The sequence below is a fragment of the Nematostella vectensis genome, chromosome 2 (genome assembly GCF_932526225.1).
Source record: "Nematostella vectensis chromosome 2, jaNemVect1.1, whole genome shotgun sequence".
Classification (NCBI taxonomy): Eukaryota; Metazoa; Cnidaria; class Anthozoa; order Actiniaria; family Edwardsiidae; genus Nematostella; species Nematostella vectensis.
In genome coordinates this window covers 14401431-14422341 of record NC_064035.1, presented here as the reverse complement: position 1 = coordinate 14422341, position 20911 = coordinate 14401431, and the positions used below count along the sequence as shown (strand labels likewise).

Below are 20911 nucleotides of genomic sequence, written 5' to 3'. Positions count from 1 at the left end.
TATTTGTACAAGGCTGGGTAGCTGAGTTGAGGGCTGCACTAACAATCATCATCCATCATCATCATGGATTATCATGCATCATAATCACCATGTGTCATCATGCAGTATCACACATCACCATGCATCAACATGCATCATCATTACACCTCATTATCCTCATCATTATCATCATCATGCATTATCATCATAATACATCATGATGCATTATCCATCATCATCATCATCATCATCATCATCACCATGTATCACCATACATCATGATCACCATACATCGTCATCATGCATCATCACCATCATCATTATCACCATCACCATCATTATGCATCATAATCATCATCCATCACCATTAGCATGCATCACCATACATCATGCATCACCACACATCATCATCATGCATCATCACACATCATCATCATCATGATCATCATCATCATCATCAACCTGCATCATCATCATCATCACCATCATCATTATCACCATCACCATCATTATCCATCATAATCATCATCCATCACCATTAGCATGCATCACCATACATCATGCATCACCACACATCATCATCATGCATCATCACACATCATCATCATCATGATCATCATCATCATCATCAACCTGCATCATCATCATCATCACCATCATTATCATCATCATGCATTATCACCATCATAATCATTATCACCCATGTACTTACAGGATGGCTCATAAGCTCTCGCCATGTGGGAGGGAGGAATTTACCACTTGCAGCAGGGAACACACCCATTAGCTGCTCCAGAGGTTTGAACTGAGATACAGAAATTATATAAAAAAGCAAATTCAAGGTGTACCCAGGATGGTTTTACAAGCTGGTGAAAAATAAATAAATAAAAAAGTTGTGGCACTTAAAACCATGCTAACTGAAAAGTCCTATAAAGTCATTCAACCAGTCCAGTGCTAACAATGTCAGCATTCGAAATTTGATTGCAGAATGGCTGGGAATAGACACAAAATTAATCTTCACATCAAATATGCATTTATTTGTGGGTGGTATTCATGCAAAAATTGTTGAAAATGCTAGATCTACAACATACCGGTTTAGTACCACGCTCAAACTCATCCTTTAGGTGGCCAAGGTCACGGAAATCCGAAGCAAAAGGTGCGTAATGGTATGGGTAGTACCACTTCCAGGACGGGCAGCCCTGGTAATAATACCTCAATACCCAACACAACCCTTCAACGTATGCATCTGCCTGGAAAACAAAACAACAAGTGTTGTATACAGTACTGCTCTCAAACAAACAGTATAGTAAGCACCTTGCTCATGAAAAATATTTGCGAATAGAAAGGAGTGTTCACGATCAGACCAGGACAAACAGGATGGGAACAGGAAATTAACCAAGGATGGAATACACTAAAGATAGTGTCAAGTGACTTAAACAAGTTGTACATAAAAATATCAGCCCAATGGCAGTAATAATAAATGATCAGAAAACAACAAATGTATTCATTGACATTCCATGTCTTTCAACAAGTAGAGTATATACAGTTAATACATATTACAGGGAAGTTTAAAATTAGCTAAAGGGTCTATATTGCACAACAACACTAGAAAAAATATAGGAAGATTAGTTTTCACTCCATTTAGTTTAGTTGGTTGGCATAACAAGTGGTAAGTTTACTAGTGGTAGTGAATCACATTGTTACATTGCCACTGAATACCCAAGAACATGAGCAAAACCACAACAGCTTGTAGGCATCCAATATGGAGTGACATAATGCAGATGCGCTTATTATTATAGTTGAATTAGTATATGGGTAGAAATCTCACCACATTCTTCCTGAAGTCATCAAACCCCTCATCTGACTCACTAACTCCAAACTTGTTAGAGTAGTACCTACCCTTCCAGCCATCCTCCCATAGCCTGCAGATGTCAAAAATGCAAATTACAACCAGAAATACATAGTATAAGAAATTGGTATTAGTAGACAGTATCCAGCATTGAATATTACTGGGGTGGGGGATTGGGGGAAGCTCAAATAAATGCTAATAAAATGCCCCCGTTCACAGAAATATGTAAAAATTTTAACAACGAAAAATACATAATGAGCTTTAAAATCTATTTTTCAACCCATAAAAATACTGAAGATGTAAATTTGATACTCTCCATACTGTATAACATAAAACTTTGGAAATAAGCACAAAGGTTTGTTACCTTATGTTATCTGGTGGGTCATCGTCATCATCATCAGCTTTCCTCTTGATGCCTTGTTCTGGAGTGATTGCACCAGCACTTGAACCCTAGCAAATCATTAAGCATGTCACACATTACTGTTTTATTCAGGCATAAAACCTCTTTTGGAAAATGCAATAAATCCCCTCAGAGCAGGAAGCATTCTAGCATAAATCCTGACTTTTAATATGGTAACCGGTCTTTTACACAACTATGTACAGAACATACCTGCTTGGGGTCATCAGGTTTTGTCAGCATAGCCCTCAAGTCAGCCGCCGCACTCTGACAAAAAAACAAAAACACTTACAATACACTCTGGGAAATTGCCTTTAAATTGCCTGGGAAATCTTGTTGACATTGCGGATTAGTCTTGCAGACAACAACTTTTCTAAATTCGTAGGTTTGACTGTACATTGATAATCAAATGATCATAAACAAGTTGGCAGGAATTTTGAAAAGGAAAAATGCTTTTAAATATGAAAGCGTACAGTAAGGGGGGACTAACGGCAATATGCCACTACTGTATAGTGTTCATGTATTTTCGAGTGTACATACATGATTATCCCTGGCTTGCCCTCCAGCCATTCCCTGTCTTCTCATATCTGCCGCCTGCTGTCTAGGGGAGGTTACAGCGCCTGGTATACCAGCACCAAGTAGATGCGGACTGAACTGACCACCTGGTACCCACATGGGGCTGTCACGCTAAACACATAAAGAAAAAACACACACCATGCTCAATTACACTAAACACTCAAACAAACAACACATACCCTGCTCAACTAAACCTGTCAAACTGAATCAGCAACACACGTTATCTAATAAGTCTATCATATGAATAAACAACATAACACACTGTAACTTACTTTTAAAAGACAAGACACATGTCATTTAACCAAACCATTTATATTTAATCACCGATTTCAATAAAATGTATCATACTAAACAGACAACAAATATAATTGTGAGAAGGTTAAAAAAGCTCCCACCATTTTCTGTATGCGCTCTCGTTCTTTGTTTGCCTTCAAGCGTTTCTTGTAAGCAATCTGGGAAAAAGAAAAAATGTAATTACTTGAAACTAATAAAACATAATGAAAAACAAACAACAGCAAACCAACAAGTAACAAAGTGCGTATGAAAAAAAGTGCCTCAGAAATTCCAAAAAGGCAGCAAAACAAGAAACCCTTCATATCTATAAACTGTTGTGCTTGTACAGTATATAGATGAAAAACAGTCCAGGGAGTGGACAAGGAAGTGGTGAAGTCTTGCTCGACTGACCACAAGACAAAGGAAATGCCAGCATGTCCTCTTGAGTCAGTCTAATGAGACTTTGCCTGATTCAGAACACTGAACTGCATATTAAATACAGCATTTCAGATATGACTACACCAGCCTGTATAAAGATTAAAAAACACTTTTCAAACTTACATTATCCTGTTGGCGTTTTTTGAAAATTTCATCCTCAACATAGCCAAGCTCTAGAATCACCCAAAACAAAATGATAAAATTTGCAAACAAGAAAGATATTCATAGGCCAACAAACAACAATAACAAACAGCGTCAAAAGAAAAAATGCATCAGAGTATGTATTTGTTACTAAGAGGGTTTTTCAACATAGAACTCAATTTGAACAGGAGGTGTTTCCCCTGTTTTGAAACAGAGATGGGTCAAAGAATTTGTATCCTCCTATTTCATCTCAAAATCAGTAAGACAGATAACCCTGTGATTCATTTTCAAGTAACATTTGCTTAATATTTTAAAAAGGGTTTTGGGTGAACTTTTTATACAGAAGATTGGAGCAGAATCCCCCCTCCCCATCAATAAACGCTCACTCACAAAAATTTTTTCATCTTAGTATTTTCAGTTTAATCACAGAAACAATTACGTCTTCATTGCACAATGTATTCTTACCTGAAAGAACAAGCTGGACTTTATTTAAATCAACATATCCATTTTCAGTGATGTAACCCTAGATAAAAATAAATAATAAAAAGAGAAAGGTATGTAGTACTATACACAACACTAGGCACACTACATATTTTGTGTGAATCATACAGTATGGAGATGTCAATGTGTGCTTTGAAGGAAAATACCATGCTGTAGGTATTACACTTATCAATCACTCACAGTCAACTTTCTGTTATTCAACACTTATAACTGAACCTCTCTACAATATGTAAAAAGCAAATGGAATTTTTACTTCCTCTCCCACAAACCTTGTATTTGAACATGTCAAATACAAGGTTTGAATGTCATTATATAAGAGATTTGGTAATACTAAGGACAAACTATATATATATCCATAAGAAAGTATTCTGGTTTTATACTTACTCCACACCGGGGGACAACATTTTTGTAGAACTTGACCAACCTGTCAATAGCTCCCTCTCTGAATCAAAACGAATGACGAACCAAAGTCAGACCCTTTCTTAAAATCTTACTTGAACCTCTCGCACTTAACAATTTACCTGATTTCTAACGAAGGTAGATGTGGCAAAAAGTCATTGCCAACAAAGAAACACATAAATACCCAATCATCTAAGCAACGCTGCAAGCAAAAAAAAAAAATCCAATGAAAAGTGTTCTGAAGAAGAGTTAACCAATGACCTTGACTTTAAGGTCTCTGTTACAGCGAACTCATACAGCAAAATGGGCTTCTGGATTCTGTCATTCAAAATCCTGAGTGTTTTTATCTGTTAGCACTAAAATGGTTTCCAATCATGTGACCTTTCTGCAAGGCGCAGATCAACCAAAAAGCAGCAAATGTTATTCTGTTAATTTGGATGACAGAAGCCAGAAAGCAGTTGGAAATAATTGATCAGAGTTATGTAACAGAATATTGAAAATTGCATTAAAACTGCCATTACAAGGTATGTCTCAAACAAGTCCCAAAATTAGAGGAAGTCCTATGATTAACCTTTGCTAGCCTGTCTACATATACTGTACCTCAAAACTATAAGGGAATGGAAGACTTTGCATCTCAAGCTCTCTCTCCAGATACTACAAGTGAATCAAAGCAATTGTTACCATACATGATAATGTCTCAAAATCATAAAATTATCATGTGGTGAAAATTTCATGTTTAATTACTAGCTTTACAACAACAAGAAATTCAAATCTTGGTTATGCTACAGCAAGTGAATTAAGTATCATTTGGCCAAACCCATACCCTAATTTTAAATATGTGGCGTTTTTTATAGGTGTAATAGGTGTAATAGGGGGGGCAGGCATGGTCATTTTTTTTCCTTTTCACAAGACCTGTCTGATAGTCTTATTCGTTCTTGATTTTATTGAAATTTGAAGCAGAAATTAGATTTTTTTCTCTCTCAAAAAATTGCTGTTTCCATGGATACAGTTATAACAATAACTGGGCGTGGCAGGGCATAAACTTTTACATCAAGCACAGTGTATGAAATGCATTTTGTAACACAGGAAGTTTGTTTGCAAAATATTGAATCATCCTTATCAGCAAATGCTATCGTAGGGTATATACCTCTCTTAGAACATTAAGTCTTATAAAGATAAATTCCACTTCTTGACTAACAGGTTTTGTTAGCTCATCAAACTGCAAATAAAAAAAACAAATGTTTAAAAACTAGAGAATATCAATTAAGAACCCTCATGAAATAAAAATCTTAGCCTTTTAACAAAAAACTTTGGTATATGATTCCTTGAATCATTTATATAAAATAAAGTACCCTTACCTAAAATCAATCCTGTAAATACAGGATGCAAATCACATAAATTACCTCTCCTTCCTTTTGCTTAGGAAGACCTGTGCACTCATCCATCATATGTCCTATCGGAAGCACTGTCATTAGTCGGGGAGTAACACAGGGCATATTATACAGTAGGTACTGTAGGGAAGTGCTATTAGTAATGCCCTTTAAGGGCAATTTGTTACAGTCTTTTCAATGTCCCAACCATTTTATCTTTAACCCTTTCACCACCACAGGCCACTAAAGAGGCCAATACTCTGCTATCTAAGCTATGTGACAATGGATTCTGCAAGTTGTGAAAGGGCTAACACTATGTACTATTGTGGCTTCAGCCCTTCCGGCAACAGCAACAACAACAGATCCTTAAACCCTTAGCTTTTTTAGCTAAATCGTAGCATGGCCTGACTTCCATAAAGATTGGTTCTGGATCATTTCTAATTATAGATATCCCAAGCTCATCACTAAAATAAACAGTTTTTTTTTACCACGCATTGATGGTATCAGTGGTAACAATGACAACTAAAAAACAAAACGCAGTGCATACCAACTTGCCCACAGATGTCGCATGGTCGTTTCTGTCCCGGTTTGAACTCTTCTCTGATAATTGTGAAGTGTGGTTCATGGGTGGCAAGACCTAAGGTGAAAAAATATAGAACAAAAAGTTAAATCAAAATTTAAGGGAGACAAAAACTTGTACAAACAGCATTTTGTATTATACTTCATTTTTTTTTTTTACTTTCCATTATGGCTTTCCACTGATGAACAGTCTGATGCCTCAGAATGTCTCGGATAGATTCAGAATCTATCAAAGTTTGGTTCAATATAGGAAATTCTACCCTTTTGATTTTAAAAAAGTACAATATAAATAGAACAAATGCATTTCTTTCAAAACGATTATAGATAGAGCCTTTCAGAAGAAAAAAAAGTCAATGATTATGTCATAATTCTTACCCAGCATTATGAGATCAGCTGCAAAAGAAAAAGAAAGCATTTAGTTATTTCATTACAATGTGGACACCGTCACAGAATCCATCTTAAACACCCATACTACAGTTTCCCTTCCTTCACAATAAAAAAACACAAGAATTTCGTTTAAGCGGTATTCCATGGTCAGACATGAGTAGTACAGTATATCCTTGCTGCATGATACACCTGCGTGAGCACTCAACTCTACCACAATGTATCTGCGCTCCCATAAGCACCCAACTCTACCACAATGTATCTGCGCTCCCATAAGCACCCAACTCTACCACAATGTATCTGCACTCCCATAAGCACCCAACTCTACCACAGTGTATCTGCGCTCTCATAAGCACCCAACTCTACCACAATGTATCTGCGCTCCCATAAGCACTCAACTCTACCACAATGTATCTGTGCTCTCATAAGCACCCAACTCTACCACAATGTATCTGTGCTCCCATAAGCACCCAACTCTACCACAATGTATCTGCGCTCCCATAAGCCAACTCTACCACAATGTATCTGTGCTCTCATAAGCACTCAACTCTACCAAAATGTATCTGCGCTCCCATAAGCCAACTCTACCACATTGTATCTGCGCTCTCATAAGCCAACTCTACCACAATGTATCTGCGCTCCCATAAGCACCCAACTCTACCACAATGTATCTGCGCTCCCATAAGCACCTAGCTCTACCACAATGTATCTGTGCTCCCATAAGCACCCAACTCTACCACAATGTATCTGCGCTCCCATAAGCACCCAACTCTACCACAATGTATCTGCGCTCCCATAAGCACCCAACTCTACCACAATGTATCTGCACTCCCATAAGCACCCAACTCTACCACAGTGTATCTGCGCTCTCATAAGCACCCAACTCTACCACAATGTATCTGCGCTCCCATAAGCACTCAACTCTACCACAATGTATCTGTGCTCTCATAAGCACCCAACTCTACCACAATGTATCTGTGCTCCCATAAGCACCCAACTCTACCACAATGTATCTGCGCTCCCATAAGCCAACTCTACCACAATGTATCTGTGCTCTCATAAGCACTCAACTCTACCAAAATGTATCTGCGCTCCCATAAGCCAACTCTACCACATTGTATCTGCGCTCTCATAAGCCAACTCTACCACAATGTATCTGCGCTCCCATAAGCACCCAACTCTACCACAATGTATCTGCGCTCCCATAAGCACCTAGCTCTACCACAATGTATCTGTGCTCCCATAAGCACCCAACTCTACCACAATGTATCTGCGCTCCCATAAGCCAACTCTACCACAATGTATCTGTGCTCTCATAAGCACTCAACTCTACCACAATGTATCTGCGCTCCCATAAGCACACAACTCTACCACAATGTATCTGCGCTCTCATAAGTACCCAACTCTACCACAATGTATCTGTGCTCTCATAAGCACCCAACTCTACCACAATGTATCTGCACTCCCATAAGCACCCAACTCTACCACAATGTATCTGTGCTCTCATAAGCACCCAACTCTACCACAATGTACAGTACCGCTCACGAACATAGGGACACTGTTCGCGAAACTTTCGCGAACGTTGTTCGCGAAATTCGCGAACGACTTTCGCGAAATTCGCGAACATATAGACTGTTCGCGAACACGCTGTTCGCGAACAGATGCAAAATAAACGGTTTGACGAACGGTAACGTGTGATCCAGGGCTTAATAACAGCTGGAACAGCGAGAAGCCATTTATTTGACAAAGACTTGTATTAGACAGAGAATTAGTTTGGGGAATGAATGCCGATCGCTTGATATTCCTTGAAGATTTTCGAATGTGTGTTAACTGCTAGCGAATACTTTTAAACAGCGGGAAGCCATTTATTTGACAAAGCAAAGACTTGTACTAAACACGGGAGAATTAGTTTGAGGAGGGAATGCCGACCGCTTGATTTTCTTCGAAGATTTTCGAAATGTGTGAAAACTGCTAGCGTAGACTTAATAACAGCGGGAAGCCATTATTTGACAAAGGCATGCAATAAACACAGGAGAATTAGTTTGAGGAAGGAACGCCGATCGATCGCTTGATATTCTTCGAAGATTTTCGAATGTGTGAAAACTGCTAGCGAAGACTTTTGAAAGCGGGAAGCCATTATTTGACAAAGCAAAGACTTGTACTAAACACGGGAGAATTAGTTTGAGGAGGGAATGCCGATCGCTTGATATTATTCGAAGATTTTCGATTGTGTGAAAACTGCTAGCCAATCCTTTTGAACACTTGGAAGCCATTTATTTGACAAAAACTTGTATTAGACACGGGAGAATTGGTTTGAGGAAGGAATGCCGATCGCTTGATATTCTTCGAAGATTTTCGAAATGTGTGAAAACTGTTAGTAGTAGTCGTTTGTGTTCGAATACGTGAGTCAGCGACAACATGCTCTACTATAAATGTCTTCTTTTCGGGTTTTGTAGAATATCAAGCGATCGGCATTCCCACCTCAAACTTATTCTCCCGTGTCTAATACAAGTCTTTGTTAAAGAGATGGCTTTCCGATGTTCAAAATTCTTCGCTAGCAGTTTTCACACATTCGAAAATCTTCGAAGGATATCAAGCGATCGGCATTCCTTCTCCCGTGTTTATTATAAGTATTTGTCAAATAGAATTTCAAAATTCTTCGCTAGCAGTTTTCACACATTCGAAAATCTTCGAAGGATATCAAGCGATCGGCATTCCTTCTCCCGTGCTTATTACAAGTATTTGTCAAATAGAATTTCAAAATTCTTCGCTAGCAGTTTTCACACATTCGAAAATCTTCGAAGGATATCAAGCAATCGGTATTCCTTCTCCCGTGTTTATAACAAGTATTTGTCAAATAGAATTTCAAAATTCTTCGCTAGCAGTTTTCACACATTCGAAAATCATCAAAGAATATCAAGCGATCGGCATTCCTTCCCCAAATTAATTATCCCGTGTGTAATACAAGTTTTGTTAAATAAATGGCTTCCCGCTGTTCAAAAGTATTCGCTAGCAGTTGTCACATTCGACAATCTTCGAAGAATATCAAGCGATCGACATTCCTTCCCTCTTCGAGGCAAGCTTTTCAGAATAAACTAACTAACTTTTTTGCCTGTGTCTGCCCTCATAAATCCACGATCGAATCCTTCGCATGCTTTGGCTTTCATCCGCCATCTTTATCGTTTTTATTTCTCAAACTTAAAAGTGTCTTGTCTTGATCGTCTACAAATAATTGAACTGAAGGCATATCAGACTATAACTGAATTTGTTGTTTCTGATTTTAACGATAACCATAGCTCTCAGCTGACTTTTACACGAACAATTTATTTGAATCGCTTGCAGAACTCCTGTATGTATTTTAAGTGAGTATCAGTACTGTAAGTCTTCGGTTACACGGTACGAGTTCCCGTTTGTCAATCGGTTTGTCCCGGTCTGTTCGCGAACACTGTGTTCGCGAACATCAGCTGTTCGCGAACGTTGTTCGCGAATTTCGCGAACAGTGTTCGCGAATTTCGCGAACGTTGTTCGAGAATTTCGCGAACGGTGTTCGCGAATTTCGCGAACATATGTCCACATGTTCGAGAGCGGTACTGTATATGCGCTCCCATAAGCACCCAACTCTACCACAATGTATCTGCGCTCCCATAAGCACCCAACTCTACCACAATGTATCTGTGCTCTCATAAGCACCCAACTCTACCACAATGTATCTGTGCTCTCATAAGCACTCAACTCAGCATTTATACACCTACTTCAATAAAGGTTGTCAGCGCAAACAGCGATGGCATTTGCAAATGGCAGTTCTACGACTGTAAGGTGCTTATGGATATTGATTATTTGTAAAAATAAAGGTGGTAAATAAACTCAGGCGATGTCAGAACCATAAATTAATTAAATTTATTGCAAAGCTATATGTTTTATTGATATGTTTTGGAATTTGGATGAAAAATAGTTTGGGATCCATGGGTCCTTTCGGTCGTAGAACTCCCATTTGTCAATCGCCATTTGCCATTTGCACTGACAACGTTTTTTCAAATAGGTGTATTCATAATTATAACTTATTACAGTGCATAATATACAAAGAGACTGATCGAGTACAGAAAAAGCACCATAAAAATTTCTATGCTTTCCACCCTACTCACCGTCAGCTCCATTTAGACAGTGTCTGGTATTAGGGTCATGACCTGGACTTGCTGAAATATTAGTGCAAATGAAATATATTATGGAGGTATACAAGAAAAGACCTGTCACTTTGTAATCATAAAAGTACAAGTATTACAATATTACAGACACAGTGTTTGTCTATCAGGGTGAGGAATCTGTGGCCGATGTTGGTGCTGGTGTTCTTGCTGAAGGGCGGGTTGTACCATAGGATGTTGTTGCGTTTGCGGGTTTTACGGTTGGTTACGGTTGGTTACGGTTGGCTACGGTTGGCGTAGCGTGTAGTTGTATCCGCTATCGTCGAGTGCTTTCTGGTAAGGTGGCGCGGTTTGGTCAAAGGAGGCTTGGTCTGAAGATAGGGCAGATAGGCGTCTGTTGATACCAGCAGGGATGTTCTTGGTGATGGAGGGCGGGTGGTTGCTCTCACGGTGGACATATTGTAGCGAGGAGTTCGGCTTTGTATAAGGCTGGTGTGCATTACGTTTTAGGTCGAGGGTGACGTCTAGGAAATTGACAACTTGTTTGTTTGCCTCAATGGTGATTCGGAGTCCGTTGTTGTTGAAGATGCGGCATAGCTCCTTTTTTAGGTTTTCGGTGGCTCTGGGTGTGGCGTTGGTGATGGCTAGTCCGTCGTCGCGGTAGAGTCCTACGTTCATATTGAGGTCCTGAAGTTGGGAGAGAAGGAAGTTGCCTACAAGTTCACAGGTTTCTGCGCCATCGAAGCTCCCCATCGTAACATCAAATATCGTGTTGCCTTTCTTCTGCCAGGGTGTTTGGTTGTGGACCAGGAAGGAGCTCTTGGAGTGGGTTATAATCTCTTTTTCATCAGGGGTGATTTCGTCATAGTTGGAGGCGAAGTCGAGTGCTCTTGATAGTAGGTCTTGGCTGATAGATGGGTAGAATTCTACAATGTCAAAACAGATGAAGTTGAGTTGGTGTTTGTTTTCGGCAGCCTTGAACCAGTCAATGACGGCTTTAGTGCTTTTCCATTGGTTGAAGTTTCGTTTCTTTGCAATTACGCTATTGATACGGTCGAGGATCTTTTTGCGGATTTTTCCGATTTCGGGTTTTGTGGGGTTGATGAGTCTGCAGGTAGGTTTGTTAGCGAAGTTCGGCTTATGGTCTTTGAGAGTTATGAAGGCTTGCTTGTTGGCCGTGGTGTCTATTCTATCGTCTAAATCCAGTTTTGTAGCGATCTCTTTGTTTTTCTTGTGGACAGATTGCGTTGTTTCGGAGGGTGCTTTTTTGTAGGACTTGTTTATTTCTTTTTCTAGGAGATTCTTGTAGGTAGTTGGCTCTAGTTTGTAGAAGTTTGTGGTTTTATCTGCGGGAATCAGTAGTTTAGGTTCTTTTTTAATGTTGTCGGTGTCTTCTTTTAGCTTGCCCAGGAAAGGAGTGTTCAGGTTCTTGAATTTTACTGACTGGATCATTTTTAACATGTCTTCTTCGAACTCTTTCAGTTCTTCTACAGGAGGCGGATTTTTGGTTGAGCGGAATCCATAGGTTTCTTTGGAGGTCGAGGCGGTGTCTGTGTTTAGGAAGAAGTGTGCTTTCCAGCGCATTCGGCGTAAAAAGTGTTCGGTTTTTTCAATAAGGCGTTGGAGGTAATCACTGCGAGATGGTAGGGGAATATTCTTCGTTGAGTAGTTGATGTGGAATTTTTCCATAATGAGTAGCCTTAGAGTGCTCAACAAGAAAAACTTGGAGTCTGGATAAAATGATGGTTGAAGGCTTTCATAGAAAGTGCTCAATACTCGAAAGTAGAGCGGTGTATAGTGTTGGTTTGAGAAAAATACAAACTACATAGGTTTCCCTACAGGTCTGTTTCGTGGTTGCCCACTCATCAGGGGATTTAATGAGAATATTCCTACCATCGTATATATACTATTAACATTGAAATTTACATAATAATAGACTGATAGTTTTAGCTAAGGCGGTAAGAGGAACAATAGCGAGTTACATTAAATATGCGGGGCGAAAACTAACAGTGCGGAACGTGTGAAAAATTGATAGCGCGAAAATTTAACGGTGACGGGATTAACAGTTCTAATTGTTTCGTAGCAGGGCTTTGTTTCTGTTGCGGCACGAGGACACGAGTTCATTGCGTTTATTTAGAGTTGATAGTTTGGGTTGGCAGATGATCGTCAGCTTTTCCTTGAGGCAGAGGTTGCAACGCTTAGTGGTACTGTTGTAGGCGGAGTGGGAAGAAAGAATGCGCCATGAAATAAAGTACTCAATCATGCTGTCCTTGAGAGTCCAGACGTGTTTGCTGAGTTCGGTGGAGTTTCTGTGTTTGGCGTGTCGGAATGACGCGGTGTGGTTTCTGTACCTGGTCTTGAAGCTGTTTTCAGTGAGCCCGACGTATGTTTCCGAGGTGTTGTTGTCTTTTCGAGTTACGGTAGCTTGGTAGATAACAGATGTCTGTAGGCAGTTTCCGTCTAGAGGGCAGGTGTCTTTCTGTCGGCAGTTGCATGTCTTGTTGTTGGTAGTGGTAGGGGCGGAGCTGGCGGTCTCGGTAGCCGACGATGCGGTGATGATGCGCTTGTTGTGGTTGTCGATGATCTGTTTGGTGTTGTTCATGCAGCTGTAACTGATTTTGATGGTGTTTCTGTTGAAGATTTTACGGAGGTGGTTGTCTTTCGGGAAGTGCTTGTCTATCAGGGTGAGGAATCTGTGGCCGATGTTGGTGCTGGTGTTCTTGCTGAAGGGCGGGTTGTACCATAGGATGTTGTTGCGTTTGCGGGTTTTACGGTTGGTTACGGTGTTGGGTTCGTAGCGTAGCGTGTAGTTGTATCCGCTATCGTCGAGTGCTTTCTGGTAAGGTGGCGCGGTTTGGTCAAAGGAGGCTTGGTCTGAAGATAGGGCAGATAGGCGTCTGTTGATACCAGCAGGGATGTTCTTGGTGATGGAGGGCGGGTGGTTGCTCTCACGGTGGACATATTGTAGCGAGGAGTTCGGCTTTGTATAAGGCTGGTGTGCATTACGTTTTAGGTCGAGGGTGACGTCTAGGAAATTGACAACTTGTTTGTTTGCCTCAATGGTGATTCGGAGTCCGTTGTTGTTGAAGATGCGGCATAGCTCCTTTTTTAGGTTTTCGGTGGCTCTGGGTGTGGCGTTGGTGATGGCTAGTCCGTCGTCGTTAATAGTATATATACGATGGTAGGAATATTCTCATTAAATCCCCTGATGAGTGGGCAACCACGAAACAGACCTGTAGGGAAACCTATGTAGTTTGTATTTTTCTCAAACCAACACTATACACCGCTCTACTTTCGAGTATTGAGCACTTTCTATGAAAGCCTTCAACCATCATTTTATCCAGACTCCAAGTTTTTCTTGTTGAGCACTCTAAGGCTACTCATTATGGAAAAATTCCACATCAACTACTCAACGAAGAATATTCCCCTACCATCTCGCAGTGATTACCTCCAACGCCTTATTGAAAAAACCGAACACTTTTTACGCCGAATGCGCTGGAAAGCACACTTCTTCCTAAACACAGACACCGCCTCGACCTCCAAAGAAACCTATGGATTCCGCTCAACCAAAAATCCGCCTCCTGTAGAAGAACTGAAAGAGTTCGAAGAAGACATGTTAAAAATGATCCAGTCAGTAAAATTCAAGAACCTGAACACTCCTTTCCTGGGCAAGCTAAAAGAAGACACCGACAACATTAAAAAAGAACCTAAACTACTGATTCCCGCAGATAAAACCACAAACTTCTACAAACTAGAGCCAACTACCTACAAGAATCTCCTAGAAAAAGAAATAAACAAGTCCTACAAAAAAGCACCCTCCGAAACAACGCAATCTGTCCACAAGAAAAACAAAGAGATCGCTACAAAACTGGATTTAGACGATAGAATAGACACCACGGCCAACAAGCAAGCCTTCATAACTCTCAAAGACCATAAGCCGAACTTCGCTAACAAACCTACCTGCAGACTCATCAACCCCACAAAACCCGAAATCGGAAAAATCAGCAAAAAGATCCTCGACCGTATCAATAGCGTAATTGCAAAGAAACGAAACTTCAACCAATGGAAAAGCACTAAAGCCGTCATTGACTGGTTCAAGGCTGCCGAAAACAAACACCAACTCAACTTCATCTGTTTTGACATTGTAGAATTCTACCCATCTATCAGCCAAGACCTACTATCAAGAGCACTCGACTTCGCCTCCAACTATGACGAAATCACCCCTGATGAAAAAGAGATTATAACCCACTCCAAGAGCTCCTTCCTGGTCCACAACCAAACACCCTGGCAGAAGAAAGGCAACACGATATTTGATGTTACGATGGGGAGCTTCGATGGCGCAGAAACCTGTGAACTTGTAGGCAACTTCCTTCTCTCCCAACTTCAGGACCTCAATATGAACGTAGGACTCTACCGCGACGACGGACTAGCCATCACCAACGCCACACCCAGAGCCACCGAAAACCTAAAAAAGGAGCTATGCCGCATCTTCAACAACAACGGACTCCGAATCACCATTGAGGCAAACAAACAAGTTGTCAATTTCCTAGACGTCACCCTCGACCTAAAACGTAATGCACACCAGCCTTATACAAAGCCGAACTCCTCGCTACAATATGTCCACCGTGAGAGCAACCACCCGCCCTCCATCACCAAGAACATCCCTGCTGGTATCAACAGACGCCTATCTGCCCTATCTTCAGACCAAGCCTCCTTTGACCAGACCGCGCCGCCTTACCAGAAAGCACTCGACGATAGCGGATACAACTACACGCTACGCTACGATCCCAACACCGTAACCAACCGAAAAACCCGCAAACGCAACAACATCCTATGGTACAACCCGCCCTTCAGCAAGAACACCAGCACCAACATCGGCCACAGATTCCTCACCCTGATAGACAAGCACTTCCCGAAAGACAACCACCTCCGTAAAATCTTCAACAGAAACACCATCAAAATCAGTTACAGCTGCATGAACAACACCAAACAGATCATCGACAACCACAACAAGCGCATCATCACCGCATCGTCGGCCACCGAGATCGCCAACTCCGCCCCTACCACTACCAACAACAAGACATGCAACTGCCGACAGAAAGACACCTGCCCTCTAGACGGAAACTGCCTACAGACATCTGTTATCTACCAAGCTACCGTAACTCGAAAAGACAACAACACCTCGGAAACATACGTCGGGCTCACTGAAAACAGCTTCAAGACCAGGTACAGAAACCACACCGCATCATTCCGACACGCCAAACACAGAAACTCCACCGAACTCAGCAAACACGTCTGGACTCTCAAGGACAACATGATTGAGTACTTTATTTCATGGCGCATTCTTTCTTCCCACTCCGCCTACAACAGTACCACTAAGCGTTGCAACCTCTGCCTCAAGGAAAAGCTGACGATCATCTGCCAACCCAAACTATCAACTCTAAATAAACGCAATGAACTCGTGTCCTCGTGCCGCCACAGAAACAAAGCCCTGCTACGAAACAATTAGAACTGTTAATCCCGTCACCGTTAAATTTTCGCGCTATCAATTTTTCACACGTTCCGCCCTGCATATTTATGTAACTCGCTATTGTTCCTCTTGCCGCCTTAGCTAAAACTATCAGTCTATTATTATGTAAATTTCAATGTTAATAGTATATATACGATGGTAGGAATATTCTCATTAAATCCCCTGATGAGTGGGCAACCACGAAACAGACCTGTAGGGAAACCTATGTAGTTTGTATTTTTCTCAAACCAACACTATATATATATATATATATATATATATATATATATATATATATATATATATATATATTGTTGTGGCTCAACAAACGCATAATCGCCTCATCAATAACAACCGAAGATGCTCCCACCTCCCTCGCCACCGCCAACAACAAAACATGCAACTGCAGACAAAAGAAAGCATGCCCCCTTGACGGAAACTGCCTCCAATCATCTGTTATCTACCAAGCAACTGTAACAAGAAAGGACAACAACACCTCCGAAACCTACGTAGGACTAACCGAGAACGAATTCAAGACAAGATATAGAAACCACACCACCTCATTCAGACACGCTAAACACAGAAACTCGACCGAACTAAGCAAGTACATATGGAGCCTTAAAGACAACAACATAGAACACTTTATTTCATGGAAAATCCTGTCATCTAACTCCACCTACAACAGCTCTAGCAAAAGATGTAATCTCTGCCTCAAAGAAAAACTTATCATTATCCGCCAACCCAAGCTATCAACTTTAAACAAGCGTAACGAGCTAGTGTCTTCGTGCCGCCACAGGAACAAAGCCTTGTTATGCAACAGCTGAACTATTCAATTTCATTATAACAGCCATTCAAATTTCACGCCCTATTTTCATGTTAATTTTATACATAGATAGTATATAAGGGATGGTAGTAATATATTCTTAATAAATCTCCTGATGAGTGGGCAACCACGAAACAGGCTTGTAGAGATGAAACGGTAGTTCGCGTGTTTTTTTCCTAAAAACCAAGATACATCCCGCTCTAAACCTATGTATTGAGCACTGTTATATGAACGCCTGCACTCACGCATTATATATATAAATTATGTACATCTACATTACCTAATCATATCAACGTGTAGACGTTCATAGAAGAGTGCTCGATACATGGATGCATGGGATACTGTATATCTTGATGTGCAGAAAAAACATGTAAAATACTGTTTCATCCCTACAAGCCTGTTTCATTGTTGTCCACTCATCAGGAGATTTATTAAGAAGTCTAGTGAGTGAGCAACCATAAAACAGGCATGTAGAAATAAAACAGTAGTTTGCCTTTTTTTTCTACACATCAAGTTACATATATAAAAACATACTGTATACCGTACATAATATTATATCTCCAACAGCTGTCCTCCATTGTATTTCATAATATATTCCAAGATTTTTTGATAATATAATAGATATATAAATAATAATATATATATAAATGATAATATATATATATATATAGGTTCAGGCGATGCCTAAAAGCAGATCCAGCATCGAGCACCCTTTTAGGGGAGATCTGCTGTACATAGGTGATGGGAAAAAATATATCTACAGAAAAAAATCCTGAACTTTTGTAATCCTGAAAGGTCAAATCATAGGCAAATAGTGTACAGTAGATAGCCATATTGTCACATTAATTGTTTACTATTTTTACAGTGTGCATGTACATACAGTAACTAACCTCTCTGTTTTCTGATGTAGTCCATAATCTTGTGTTCCCCCTCCCCTGGGACATTTGCATCAGACAATATAACCTGTCAATCAAAATAAAGATAACCTGTCAATCAAAATATAAAAAATCAAGAGCATGCAAGCATGATATGACAGTGCTGAATAACGTATGCGCATTTGCATGTTCTGGTGAAAACAAATAAAATAGCAGTGTTAAATCATTCAAGAAAAGGTATGAAAGGCTGACTTCAGTCACTGTTTTGACTTACTGTACTGCATTAAAACCATACTGTACAAAAAATGACAGATTTGATTGATAATGAGGGAGCCAAAAAGAAAATTATAGCCTTAAGTTTGATCCAGTTTTCTTACAGTAGCATTCCCCAAAATGTGATACTTGAGGGTAAAACGCAGCCATTTCAAAACAAAAAGACTGGTTTAACTGTGCTGTACTGGAACTAATCTTGCGTTTTCCAGCACTGCTGCATAGATTATTTTAGTTTGAAAAAGACAAGGGTAATGTACAGTATATGTTATTTTGCGGACCTTGATATTCCTCCACCCAGGATCAGTGTTGAGTCGATCGGCAATGTAATAGCGCAGACTGATGGACAGGTTATCCATAAACTCAGTACCCTGGAAATAAACAACATGCACCAGGTGAATGGCACCTGCTATTACTAAAAAGATGCAAGCGGAAAATTATAAAAAGAAAATATTTGTCAATGGAATGGCCAATATTCAACAAAATATATCAAGCAATATATTATTTAAAAGTTGAATAAATGTGAAATGTGATTTACATAAACACATATAGTGTACTTACTAAATGACAATTAAATTCTGGATAAAACATGCTTTGAAATGGTTGTTAGTATTACAAGTAATTGTACTACTGTATTGTGTTCAAAGGCTTCCTTTTTTTTATTTAAGTCTTGTAACACATACAGTATGCTTTTTCCCTTGCAACTTGACCTGCAAAAATTAATTTCAAGTCCCATGCAGTTTGCAACTTGTTTTTCTTTCCTCAAATTCGAGCAAAAAGTTAAACTCACTTTTTTTTGGCACAAATTTATTCAAGTGGCAAAAAACATCACAAGTTACATGGTGCATTTTGCGAGGCAAGTTGCAAGAGAAAAATGTATGTTTGACAAGGTCTTTACACTTGCATGGCTTTTGCACAAGGTGGACTTACAGGAGTGATGCAATTACTGTCAAAGTGCTCAGTTTTCTCCTTTTCTGGTGGAAGTCTAGCTCCTTCAACAAGAGAGGCACAAGTCAGTATGTTATAGACATAGTATATAGACACAGTAAGTTAATACATAGACACAGCAAATTTTATGTTATATAAATGTAGCATTATTGCAGTTATGTTAAAAAAAATGCAACAATGATTTATTTCATTTCTCATGATCAAGCTGTAGCATTTCCGAGGGCAGCATTCATTTTTGGGTAGCAATAATTTATCAATAATGGGTGTTACAAGCAAAGTTTACTGACTTCATAATTAAAGTTACTTTTCTCACAGAAATGGTTTCATAAAAAAATTCAATTAGTTTGCTTTTGCTTTAGCCATGATCCTTCTCATCATAAACCATATTGTTCCTCCAAACGAACTCCACACAACTTGCCTTTTGCAGTTAAGTCACTTCTGATCTTACTAATCTCTTCAGCTTTCTCCCTGAAAACACAACATAAGCTTTAACAAGTGACAAGTTACAAATGCAAAACACTATAACATTTTATTGTACTGAGATAACATATTTCAGTCAAAAAGCACATTACCTTGTTTCCTTAGAAGCCCTGAACCGACGAGATCGCTGCTGGTTCATCTTTGCTCTTGGAGCCTACAGTAAGCGATAGTAATAGACTTACTTTACTATGTGGATGCTTTAGTATGATTCTAACATCCCCCCATCAATTGCCATGTACAGTATAATAGCTTTCTTAAATGCTTACCACACCATCAATTGCCATGTATAATAGTTTTCTTGGTCGAACGATAGAGAAGATCCTGTCAATATACTCAAAGATAGCGACCATCATCTCATCCTCGTTCTTGGGGGCTGGTCTGATAAAAAAAATACTTTTAAGGAAGTTGTTCTATTGTCCTGTACTGTTCCTTTCCAGTTTATTTCTTACACAATCTGAATTTACTTTCCCATCTTCTATCACATTGGTAATCACATTTGCTATGGTCATTTACATTAGAGTGGTTAAGTGAGTCAAGCACAGATAAGGAGAATTTACTGTATAAACTGATGTAACACATACTTGTTTTCTGGGTGACAACATGGATGGATGATGCCATTCATATCAAGGTACAAGTTGTCAAACTCGTAGTCATTAGGATTAGGTTGGCTTGCATCAACAGGGAATTTCACACCATCGACCTCCTTTGCCTAGAGGACAGAACATTTGAACAATCAGTCATGTATTAAGTCTCTGATGCAGTTTTTGCATCGTCCAGCATTGCTTGATAAGAATCCCATCCTAGGACACTAGAACAATGAGTGTGAAAACCTAAATGAATTTACTTAAATAAAATAGCAGGACGCAATTCTAGTAAAGTAAAACAAGGCATGTAACTTTAGTGGTTTATAAAGCTGATAGCTACAGTTTGCGAGATCAGAGAATGTCAACAAAACCTCGGCACTGCAAAAAGCCACTGGATGAA

At 39.7% G+C, this 20911-nt stretch overlaps 1 protein-coding gene across 1 annotated transcript in view; it reads right to left on the bottom strand.

The window, feature by feature from the left end:
* The window catches only part of LOC116604541 (5'-3' exoribonuclease 2), a 38637-nt gene that overhangs the window by 17455 nt on the left and 271 nt on the right, over window positions 1-20911 (bottom strand). Inside the window, exons 2-25 of the mRNA XM_032367064.2 lie at window positions 20509-20636; window positions 20194-20305; window positions 20020-20081; window positions 19866-19915; window positions 19430-19491; window positions 18781-18870; window positions 18245-18317; window positions 11026-11076; window positions 6875-6892; window positions 6468-6557; window positions 5954-6003; window positions 5698-5769; window positions 5151-5204; window positions 4673-4752; window positions 4536-4593; window positions 4116-4173; window positions 3633-3682; window positions 3194-3250; window positions 2763-2909; window positions 2436-2489; window positions 2190-2275; window positions 1805-1898; window positions 1068-1226; window positions 692-781 (exon numbers count right to left, since the gene is read on the bottom strand). Of these exons, the coding sequence (XP_032222955.2) occupies window positions 692-781; window positions 1068-1226; window positions 1805-1898; window positions 2190-2275; window positions 2436-2489; window positions 2763-2909; window positions 3194-3250; window positions 3633-3682; window positions 4116-4173; window positions 4536-4593; window positions 4673-4752; window positions 5151-5204; window positions 5698-5769; window positions 5954-6003; window positions 6468-6557; window positions 6875-6892; window positions 11026-11076; window positions 18245-18317; window positions 18781-18870; window positions 19430-19491; window positions 19866-19915; window positions 20020-20081; window positions 20194-20305; window positions 20509-20636 (1845 nt within the window). The remainder of the gene's footprint in view (window positions 1-691; window positions 782-1067; window positions 1227-1804; window positions 1899-2189; window positions 2276-2435; window positions 2490-2762; window positions 2910-3193; window positions 3251-3632; window positions 3683-4115; window positions 4174-4535; window positions 4594-4672; window positions 4753-5150; window positions 5205-5697; window positions 5770-5953; window positions 6004-6467; window positions 6558-6874; window positions 6893-11025; window positions 11077-18244; window positions 18318-18780; window positions 18871-19429; window positions 19492-19865; window positions 19916-20019; window positions 20082-20193; window positions 20306-20508; window positions 20637-20911) is intronic.